The sequence below is a fragment of the Jatropha curcas genome, chromosome 10 (genome assembly GCF_041381405.1).
Source record: "Jatropha curcas cultivar XTBG-Jc1 chromosome 10, XTBG_Jcur_1.0, whole genome shotgun sequence".
Lineage (NCBI taxonomy): Eukaryota > Viridiplantae > Streptophyta > Magnoliopsida > Malpighiales > Euphorbiaceae > Jatropha > Jatropha curcas.
In genome coordinates, this window is record NC_143160.1 from 12,879,238 (window position 1) to 12,891,530 (window position 12,293).

General features: G+C 28.8%; 1 protein-coding gene across 1 annotated transcript; it reads right to left on the bottom strand.

The window, feature by feature from the left end:
- Positions 1–8,513: 8,513 nt before the first annotated feature.
- Positions 8,514–11,674, bottom strand: GALS2 (glycosyltransferase family protein (DUF23)). Its single transcript, XM_012220104.3, has 2 exons — positions 10,273–11,674; positions 8,514–9,065 (listed from the first exon to the last, which is right to left on the bottom strand). The coding sequence occupies exons 1-2, from the start codon at positions 11,505–11,507 to the stop codon at positions 8,720–8,722; spliced, it is 1,581 nt and encodes a 526-aa protein (XP_012075494.1). The 5' UTR covers positions 11,508–11,674; the 3' UTR covers positions 8,514–8,719.
- Positions 11,675–12,293: the final 619 nt, after the last annotated feature.

Sequence of the window (12,293 nt, forward strand, 5' to 3'; positions counted from 1 at the left end):
AGAAAGGTAGCTTAATTCCAAGGGAGGGGGAAAAGTGGAAGTTGGTGAGCATGTTTATATGGACTATGAAGAAGTCAATTAAAAGAAGAAACTGGAAATTTCAAATATATCAGCAAAAATAGGCGTATGGTGATGTCGGTCGAGGATTGTCACCTTCAGGCTTCAGGAAGATTGGTCTTATTTTCCGAGACACACCATGTCAAAATAGATATTCTGGAAATAAATTAGGAATTAAAAAGAAAAAAAAAAAAAAAAGGAAAACTAAGGTAATTAATGTGAACGCTGTTAATAAATAACTGATAAAAAAAATCAGCCATTAAATTCTCTAAATTTCTCCAAATGCATTCAAGTATCATTCAATATTAAATAAATTAAAAAAATTTAAAATGTTTTTTAAAAAAATATTACTATACTGAATAAATGTTCTCATCTTATATATCAAAGTAAATATACATGACAACAACAATAATAAACAAGTCTTAATTCCAAATTAATCGGGGTCAACTATATAAATTTTATATTCAAATATCCACTCTAAAATAATACAAAGCAAAATATATATTGTGATAAATTCTATGCATAATAATACTTTTTTGGAATAATTACTCAGTATATTATTTAAATTTGTTCGTGATATAAAATTTGAATAAAAATTTTTTTTTTTTAACAGTTTGTCATCTCAACCCTGCACTAGATGAGAAAAGAAAAAAAAACCCAAGGTGGCCAATCAAAATAAGAATGGTACATTTTAATCCTTTTAACTGGTAAAAAAATTTAAAAAAATTAGAAAAAATATCAAACTATTTGATAATAAGGCTCCATAACGAAAATTCCTCTGTTTTACTCTCTTATTTTTCTTTTTTTTTTTTTTCTGATTCTTCTGCTTCTTTGACACTGCGATGTCTGATTTGGTCTTGTTTCTTCTATATGGCATTACTTCCATGATTGTAGAGGGATTTTCATTCTCCAAAACTTTACAAATTTAAAGAAGGGAAAATAATTAATTCGTCCTTGAGATTTGACCAAACTAAGTCATTTCTGCAGTTTAGTAATATTAATTAATGGTTCTCGAGGTTTATCTCAGTTAAACCACTTAGTCTTTCACTCCATTTTCTCCAAATTTTTTCCGTTAAAATATTTGAAAAAGACTAAAATACCCTAACATATAAGAATGAAAAAAATTAATTCGTCTTTGAAATTTGATCAAACTAACTAAGTCATCCCTGCAGTTTAGCAATATTAATTTATGATCCATAAAGTTTACATCCGTCAAACCATTTGGTTATTCCGATTATTTTCTCTTGATTTTTCTGTTAAAACCTTAAAAAAAAAAAACTAAAATATCATTACATTTAGGAAAAAAAAGATTAAACTAACCTAGGAATATTCTTACTATTCCTATGGTCCTACCTTTATTTCATTAGTTGTAGTTTGTAATGGAATATATAAAATAATTTGTTCTCTTGAATATTGATATCTAAAATTAAATCCCTATTATTTTTATTGAAATTAACTCGATGTATTTTTTGTCATCTTTTCGTTGGTGGCTCAAGACAATAAAGTGACATATTATGTTGATCATTTTTTTTTTTTTTTGTGAATTTCATGTAATCAATGTGTACTATGACTCTTCGTTTTTCCTCCACGACAAATGGAAATTCTAACCTAGATTAGTTTAGTCTTTTTCTTCTTAAATATTAGGAAATTTTAGTCTTTTTATGGTTTTAATGGAAAAATCTGGAGAAAATGGACGGAATGACTAAATGGTTTGACAAAGGCAAATCTCGAAGATCATTAATTAATATTAATATTGTTAAACTGCAGAGATGACTTAGTTAGTTTGGTCAAACCTCAGGAAAGAATTAATTATTTATCCTTCTTAACTGTCAGGATATTTAAGTCTTTTTAAATATTTTAATGGAAAAATTTGGAGAAAATGGACGGAAGGACAAAGTAGTTTGACAAAGGTAAACCTCAGGGACCATTGATTAATATTGCTAAACTGCTTGGTGACTTAGTTAGTTTGATCAAATCTCAGAGACGAATTACTTATTTTCCCTTTAAAGAAACAACTCCTTCTTTGCTAGTTATTTTCTATAATTATAAAATTAAAGAATTCAATTCACTCCAATTAAAAATTTTTAAATTAAGATTTTCTTTTTTCTTTTTCACATCAAGAAAAGGGTATTAAGCACAAATTAACCAAGAAGCACCAAGTACCACCTATATCTGCATATATCAGTCGAGAAACATACGGAGAAGGTTGAAAAAGAAGCTGCAAACCAATGTATTACCTGAGAAATACCAAACTTCTAAATTAAATTTCATATTTATAAAACTCAAAATGATTCTATAAAATAAATATAAGAGAAAAATTTCGGAAAGGATAAAGTGACACTCACGGTTTTCTCAGTTACTACCATGGGGCAAGGCAAGCATCGGATAGGAGCTCTGCTATCTTCATAATTAAATGAAAACAAGTTTATTTCTAGATTCGAAAATGAGTTTCCTTCTTCTTTTTTTTTTTTTTAACTCTATTCAGCAAAATTAAATGTTTTAGTAACTGCTAATTTTTATAATAGTTGTTATCCGTTTAATTAACTTTTCATCAACGGTAAAAAGAGTAACGTTTCATAATATGCTCTTTCAATCTTTAAATACTAATATAAATGCTACACACTGAGCGCTATATATATGTTATGTTTAGTTAAATGAATGCTCGATAACAATTGAAAGAGTTCCATAAATTACAAGGAAACTAGAGAATTTTGAAAATGCGAAAATTATCACAAGAATTTTCATTAATGTTGACAAAGAATTCATAGTTATTCCATTATTTTCTGATATGAACCTCACACCCTACCTGAAAATTTCAATGCAACTTTACAAATCTGAAATGGAATGTGATGTTGAATTTGGATTCTTGATATAGTGTTAGAACCCATTCTTTCTTATTAGCTTTCTTACAATTTTCTATAGAGACGATTATCAAAAATATATTCTTCTAAAAAACTTATTCTATTTCATTATCCCACATAATCTTCGCATATATTTTGAACCTTCTAGAATTTATTAGTTCTTCTGAACCAAACCTGAAAACTTTAATATGGGATTTGAGTTCATCACTTCTTGACTTTTTTACACGCTTATATGAAGGCAAGCTATAAAAACATTTAGTCATTGTATTATAATTATTTTATACTATAAGGTTCTAACCCTCGGTTTTTCTATAGAGTGATTGTGAAATATCAAAAGTACTTCTAAAGATAATTATTATATAGCGGTTTAGCAAAATATATTAATAAAGCCTAATTTTCATAATTTTACACTATCTATTCCTTATATAATAATTATCCTTAAAGGTGTTTTGACATTCCATTATTATTTAATAGAAAAACTAAACGTTAGACTTTATAATATAACAAAATTGTAATGCAAGGACCACGTAGTGTGATTTTACAAGTTTAGATTCTTACTAATATATTTGACTAAAACTTAGGAACTATACAATAATTATATCAAAACATTTTTATTTCATCATCTCACATCACCGATGCACTGATTTTTAAACCTTATTATAACCTATTAACACTTGTAACTTTTGAAAATGTAAGATGCTGAGTTTTTTTTTTTTTTTCACGAGGAAGGAAATTCGAATTTAAATTTATAACCAGGTCGTACATATATTTATCACTAGGTTATGTCTCGGTGTGCAATGTAAGATGTTGAGTTGGTAATCAAATTAATAAAAAAAATAATTTATTCTTATATTATGAAATAAATATTTGCATGCATATAATAGTAATATGAATTAGTAACATATCTTTTTATTGAAATAAAGTAGTAACAAGGATGTGGTCCACAAACCAATAATTTAGATGCAGAAAACTTTAGTGAAACATTAATTCTTATATCACATGCAATAATTGGTTAGTTATGTACAATTATAATTATAATTTAACCCATCTTTCTCTTACAGAAAACTCACCTAACAATGGACAGCTGATGTAATTGTCTTAAATCAATAGGAAAACAATGTTTATCCATAAATATCTAATATCATCAACTACTATAAATATCGAAAATCGTGAATACTCAAATGTTGCAAATATTTGATAACGAAGAGAGTATTTTAATTGGTTTGGTATATGGGTGGAACGATGGACTCAGCGAAGATAATTCATTTTCTATTTTATTAATTAGGGTTAAAATCTTGAAAGCAAAATATTATAAGTGATATAAAATAAAATAAAAACTCATTTCTTTATCTCCTAATCTCCCTTCCCCTGTTAAAGCCTAGTCCATCAAAACTCAGAATGCCACCTGGCTTCATGTGCAATGTCCATACCTTCAAGACTATATATATATCTATTAGTTCACACAATTAGCTGTATGTCACCATGAATTTGTTGAAATGGAAACAGAATCCAGCAGCCAGAGGACCACTAATCGATTTTTTTTCCAAGAAAATGAAGTATAATAAATAGGTTATTTTTGAGTAAAAACGAACAAAATTGTGGTTTTCATTTTTCTTTAATTGGAAAGAGAGAAGAAGTTTCAAGTTTCTGTTGGAGGAAATGAAATAAAAAAATAGAAAAAAACTTATCTTTTTAAATGATTTATCAAATGAGGCCAAAAACATTAACATGATAATGAAGGATGGGATGTAATGTAATGTCCCACATTGCTATTTCAGCTTGAGGCTTCTGTCCTTCCACACCTTCATGCCATCTCACTTTCATACCCATCATTTTATTATTTCCAAAAAAAGAAAATTGAAGAAAATCAATTAACCCTAATTGCTATAGATGTACAATTATAATCTCTATATACTTCTATCACACACTAATCACCAGACATTGCACATAATTTCAATTTGTTATTTTTTAGTCACTGAATTTTATTTTTTTATTTTAACATGATCGAGCATTGATTTAACAATTTAGGTTTCATAGATTTTAGGGGCTTAACCTTTAATTTTATCCCAAACTTTTCAAGTAGTTACAACTTCACCTTAAATCGACCTTTGTACTCTGGTTTTCCTAAACTATCAATCTAGTTGCAATTGCACCCTAATTTGAATAAATATCCAACCAATTATTTTTACACCTTAAAATTGGTTCAATTTTAATTTTTTTTTATTTATATGAATACTTGGACTTAATTTTATTATTTATTGTTTAAATATTTGGATATGAAGTCCATTTTTCTACACTATTTTAATCAAAATTTCAACATTCCTTTACTTTTCGGGTGCAATTACAACAAATTGACAAAGTTCAAGTTGTTGTAATTCACTTTTAGGGTGAAATTATACTCTAAAAGCAAATTAGAGTATAATTGCAATTAGGTTGATAAGTTCAAGGTGCCCAGGGTATAAAGTTCAATTTATTGCAATTATTCAAAAAGTTCGGGGTAAAATTGAAGGTTAGGCCGTGCCAAACACATATTTTACAAAATTAATAGAATTTTAAATTTCATGAAATCTCAAATTTTATTGTTTGGTTAGAAAACAAAATTCATTAATTTGAAGGGTATTTTTAGTGATCAAGAGATTTGAATTGTATCATTAAAAGAAAATTGACGAAATTAAGGTGAGAGTTATCTTAATTCCAAAATGTGGTTAAATGATGAAATTTATCAATTTCATGAATAAAAACCTTTTTTATCAATTAAATGAAAAAATTGACAAAATATTCATGTAATTTTTAATTTTATCACTTCAGACCACCTTTTAAAATTCTTACACGTACTAATAAATGGTCACTTTCAAATAGCTGTAGGAGCTTTAAAGAAGCAGCACAAGTGAAACATTAGAGCGTGGCAGGGAATATTACAGTTGGAAGAGTTTTTTTGTATGGAGAAGAGAAAAGAAGAGAGGAGAAGAGAGTCCAACACCGTTCGTTGGATATGCATATTGTCATAAAGATAAATTGTTAAATTCTTGTTTTCTAATAAACGTCATTCCATTCATCTAACGGCAGAAATTTAATAAACACACAACTTATTAATTGTTGGTGAATGTTTCCGATTCTCATTCATGTGAACCTATGGGACCACCCACCAAACAATTTATTTTCTTTTTTAATATTATTTTTTCACTTAAACAATGGGATTTTTATGTAGTTATAATACTTTCTTCTACCTTCAAAAAAAAAAAAAAAAAAACTTTCTTCTTTTCTTTTTATATAGACACAACCATATTTTCACCAAGATTAAAAAATCAGTTTAACTAAACCATTTTTCCTTATTTTTTCCTAATATATTTTTAGTATCACATTATTACTCCTCTAAATTGTAAAATTGCCTTTAATAATGTTTTTTGATTGAATAACACAATAAATGCATTGTCTTTCCAAAACTTTAAATTTTTGAAACTCAATTCTGCATTCTCAGTTGAAATTTTGGTAAATATGTTGGCTTCCTAAAAAAATTAGATCTAATATATAAACTGATTGCTCACAAATTTAGTATATTCTATAAAATATGCACATAAATCATAAATTCGACCGAAAATTAAATGAGTGAAAAAAAAATTATGCTCTAGCCTTTGAGAAAAATTTATTATTGGTCCCTCTTTATATAAGTTGTATTAAAAAAAGGACTATTTCGTGCTCAAATAATCTTCTAACAGACTTGAGTAATTATCAAAAAATTTAAATATGGAGTAGCTTCACAAAAAAATACTCCAAAGTATAAAATCGCAACTCTTAACTGTGCTCTATTTTTAAATTTTGTGCAATTGTAAAACTCAAATTCCATCTAAATCAGAGCACAATTTTCTTAATTGGACCATATTTATTTTTTCAACATAAATTAAAAGAATAACAATTTTATCAGCAAATTTCCTTCACTTTTAATGCACATCTAGACTTTTGTCTGTCATTACCTGGAAAATCTCCCGTAATAACACTTTCACAAAGAATAAGACTAGTATAATATGGAATTTTCACATTGATTTTTTTTTTCCAATGTTACCAAATAAAAAGAAAACCAAAAAAGAAAAATTTATCTATATAAAAAGAGTGGAGAGAGTAATAAATAAATAATTAAAATAATTATTTTTTCTATTTCATATATTTACCTTCTGATTTACTGAATTCACAATTCTAGTTCAATAAGTTCCAAAAAAGGAAGAAATCAATCCTCTGAAATACCAACCCAATTTTTTTACACATCGATTATATAATTTTGATTTTTTTTTTTTTGTTAAAACCGGTATTAAAATAGTGATTTTAGCATTTTAACCACTCTTGATATTGTAAATAAGAATCATAACTTACACCAAGCACACCAAGCTATGAATTAATGGTAAATACATATATGACTTAATAAGAATTCAAACCGAATTGGATCCGTTGAATTTTAATTTTGATTTGAAATTGAAAATTTCTCAACTATTAATTTGTTTTTTTCTTTCAAAATTTGTCAATAAAAGTTAAATATATGCTAAATATTTTTATAAAATTGATTTGATATATGGTTGACTATACGCGCCAAGTGAAAGTAACTTGCCCTCAATTAACATTTATGGTGTTTGACAAAATTCAACATTTTTCACTCGTTAATGAAGAATCGTCTTAAATAAGATTCTTTTTTGTTGCTTTTTTCTCATGGATTAGTTACAACAGGACACAATTTGAAAGGGACCTTTATTTTTATTATAACAATAATAAAAATACAGACAAAACAATCGAGAACGGTCCAGTTCTGTATCACCCACATGTTTTTATTTCATTTGACTTGTCCCAAAAAAAAAAAAAAAAATCAAATAGATATGGTAACAGCCTGTGACTAACATGTTAATGTTTACTTTCGTTCTAATACACGTAAAGAAAAATTAAATTAAAAAAAAATATCTATACAGCTTTCTCGTCAATAAGTATAATCACCGAAAAGAAATAAAAGCATAAGCCTATATGATTATTAGGGTACAACACAAAAAAAGTGGAACAGCCAGCAGGAAACCCAACCACGTTCACCACCTCCCAATCCCATTGGTGATCACTGGGACTGTGGGCCCTCTTACCGACAAGCAATCAAAGACATATCCAAACTCCTTTTTCCTCTGCAATAGTTCCTCAATTTGTCTCTCTAATAATTTTAACAATACCTTTTAACTCACCAAATTAACTTTTCTAATCCATCCACATTCCTCCTTGTAAATAGAAATTTTTTTATTAAATAGATTATATTTTTTATGCAAATAGAAATTTTTTATTAAATGAATGATATTTTTAATTATATACTGAAAAAAAATAAAAATAAATTTTTAAATTTTGTATTTTAATTAATATAATACAAAGACGGATGTTAACCCAATCCGGACAAATATATCTTTCATTAAGGAATTAACCAATTGGGTTCCCAAATAAGTTTCCGGCTTTAGATTTCAATATATGCAGTTCACTATCGCGAATTCGATAATATGCAAATTGTGTAATACTATATAAAAAAAATGTATAGAAACAAAAATACATAAATAGACACAAAAGAATGCAACACCTCCCATATTATGTATAAACATCATATGCCACCTCTATATTCATCATAAATAAATAGAAGAAAGAAAGAAAGAAACATTTATCATACAAAAAACAAAACCCCCCATGAATCTCTCTTTTCTACTCAAAGATCAATTTAAATAACCAAAAGAGAAAAAAAAAAAAAAACCTATAAAGAAATATGAAAGAACGAACATATTTATATATAATTATTGTCATTGCCGCGTATTTTGTAACCTGGTCCCGATCATCTTCTGCTCAAATTTCTTGACAGACCAAGCAATATCTCTCATTGTTGTATCCAGAACATAAGGGTTGTTTTCATAGTTGATTTCTGTCACATTTAGAAGGTTTCTACACGGTTCGCGCCTTTGTGCTATGGTTCCATGATAATGGAAATATTTGACCTTGCTATCTGTTTTGTGTGTTGTCTTCCCAGCTAAGTTCTGTGACATATGCACACCTGTTGCGAAAACATTGCGCGGCTGGATCGCATACTTTCGGTCCCTCCTTATACCTCTCTTGATATCTCTATATACAAGCTTCTCAAACCCCCATTTCCTGTGTTTCAAACCATAATCACCATCACAATCACATATACTAATTATAAAACAGAAAAGCAAGATTCATTTCAATGCTAAGTTCTGCATTAATTACAGTGCTTCATTTATCAAAAAATGCAGAGTTTATAATCAATGAGTTTTAGCTCGGTGGTGCTATAAGCGTTCAATGGCTCGTGACTACTAGTTTGAACCTCAATCAAAGTCAAAGTTACCCAAAAAAAAAACCGAGTTACATAATTTGCAAGAAAACCCATATCCAGCAAGAATCAAAATCATGGAAGTGATAGATAAATCAATATTATACCATATTAAACTCAAGTGACAGGTTCCCAACCAATATCAAGGATAATTTAGGTTAAAAGGTAAAGATCTTCATAGAATGCAGTACAAACAGAAATGATCCCAATATTAAAATTTATGTCCCCTCCACATCAACCTTAATATAAAACATCAATGTAATTTCTTTTTCAAGTTCATTTCATCACTACAAGATGTTTTTCACTGCTATAATTGAAATTTTCTTTTTGATGCTTTTCCTCTTGAAGAACAGAACGTTAGTAATTGAACATTGTTTCAGATTCTATATTACTAAAAGAATTGACAAGGTCCTAATAAAATGAGAAAGAGACAATAGCTTTACAAAACACTCAAACCAACCCAACCTCCACCTGCCCCAATACAATGAAAAGACTCAGAATCACAATACAGACACCACAAGAATAATTCCAAACATGTAAACCACCACTTGATCATATTATGTTAATTTATTTATTCACTTCCTTTTTCAAAATTAGTTCCAAAACATTCCAATCAAACCAACCACCACAAGGTTACAAATGTTTCAACATTTTAATTTCCACAAAACAACCAAAATAAAGTTATAAATATTCAATTCCTTACTACAGCTATACACTTATTCCACATTCAAGTTGAAATAAAATATTCAAAAGACATTTCAATCATTGAAAAAGTGAAACCACAAGAAATTTCATTTTTCAAATCCTAAGTTAAAAACAGCATTAGTTACTGAAATTGCAGAATTCTTGGAACATAAAATCAAAACTACCAATTACTCAAAAAAAAAAAAAAAAGAAGCATATTCCACAGATAATTACTCAGATTGTGCCAAATAAATATATGTATATCTATACATACAGATGGGAAATTAATAATTTCTAAAGAAAATAAAGCAAAATGATTTGTACCTGTAATATCTACCATAATCAGCTGAGAGGCAGAGCTTGTTGCTCATGGGCATCTGCTCAATTGTGAATTGGGTATAATCAGAGAGAGAATCCAACACAGACTTAATGGTATTCTTTGGGGGTACATAAATATACTCATCAACATCAAAGAAGAAGATCCACTTAGCCATAAACTTGTATCTATGCAAACAATCATTAACAACCATAAACTGATTATGATAATACCCATCAAACCTTTCTTGGTCTCTTATATCCTGCAATGTCACATACCCTAAATCCATCCATGGCTTCAAAACCTCCATAACCTCCTCATGGACCCCACCAGCATCATGTATAACAAAATGAGATCTCTCACCAAAAAACCTAACATGGTAAGCCATCCATTCTCTTACTCTTTGTGGACTCAACCCACCATATAAAGAAGACCCACAGTACAAATAATCATACTTGGGTTTCGAATAAAAAATGGTAGTGTTTAAATTCCCTGGTTTTTCTTGTAAAACCTCAAATCTATCCGTAATGTTAAAGTTTTTGTCACCACCGCCAGATGTGGAGGCGTGAAGGAATAACTTCCCACCGGAATTATCACTGTTGATAGGTTGAGAAAACGTGCAATTAACAACAACCACTGTATAAACACGGCCATAGCCCCAATCAGGAAGGATTTTGTAAGCTGAGGAGAAAATAGGGGTGGGGGTGGAGGAATTGTCGCCAGAAAAGGAAGATTCCGGTACCCATTCGCATTGGTAAGTAGGTTTTGCGTACAAATGCAAAGGTTTTGAAGATAAGCCAATAATGGCGAAACTGTTAAACCCACCTCTATAAGTACCCATAGTAATGAAATTATAAGCAGCAGCACCATAAGGATTAAAAACCCTTTTAAGAGTTCCATTAACAGTAACTTTTTCAGCTTGTAAACCAGAAGGTGGTGGTGATGGGTTGGAAAAGAAAGCCAAAGAGGAATTTAAAACGGCATCTGGGTTAATGTCGGCGGCGGAGGTGGTGGTGGTAGTGGTTGTAGTAGTGGTGGTGATTCTAGAAATACAGAAACGGAGATCGGAAGTTGAAATAGTGAAACGAGAAGGAAGAAACTGTAAAAGAGTAGCTACACTACAAAGAATTAAAAGAGCTGTTAAAAGAAACTTAAGCTCTGCTGCACAATTCATTACAACACCGACAAACATCTTCTTTTCTCCTCCTCCAACTCCTCTCTCTTTCTCTCTCTCATTACCCATTTTGGGAGGTAACAGTGAACAACAATGGAGTAAACCCAGAAACTAGAAATGTTGTTTTGGGGAGAGAGGAAGGAGGAGAAGAGAGAACAGAAGGGAGCTTTTTCTTTTCTCTATTTTTTTCTTTTCTTTTTTGGGTGTCTGTTTGTGGGTTCTTTGTATTTTTTTTCACGCGTGTTTTTATAACCGAACTCTTGCATATGCTTCTATTCTTCTTTTTCGATAGCGTGAATTACCATTCCATCCCTATTATTTGATAAAATTTATAAATTGAGATATTTATTTTTTTAAATTAATCTTTTTATTTTATTATTATTCAATTAAAAAATTGTTATATTAAAATTTTGCTGATTGTTTGATTAATTAATTAAAAAAAAAAAGAGCCAAATACAATCTATTTCAATTTTTCCCTTGAGTAATGTAAATATTATCTAATATTTAATCTAAAACTGAGTTTTTTTTTTTTTTTAAGTTTAGTTATAAATTAGGACGAGCAATTTTTAGAATGGAACTAAAATCGAGTTAAGTTCTATTGAGCTTAAACTCAACTTGTTAAAAGTATAGTTTAAATTTAATTCCAATTTGATTTGAGCTTAAAAATTCAGCTCAAAATCAAAATTAGTTCATTTTTTAAACAAGCTCAATAATCAATTTCAAATTGTTCTCGTTATATTTTTCTAACAAGTATGGACGAGTCTTTTCTAGATCGAAACTCAAATCACTTAATTCATTTGATAAAAAAATGAGTTACAATGATCAAGATTTAATAAATAAAAAAATGAATTGGTG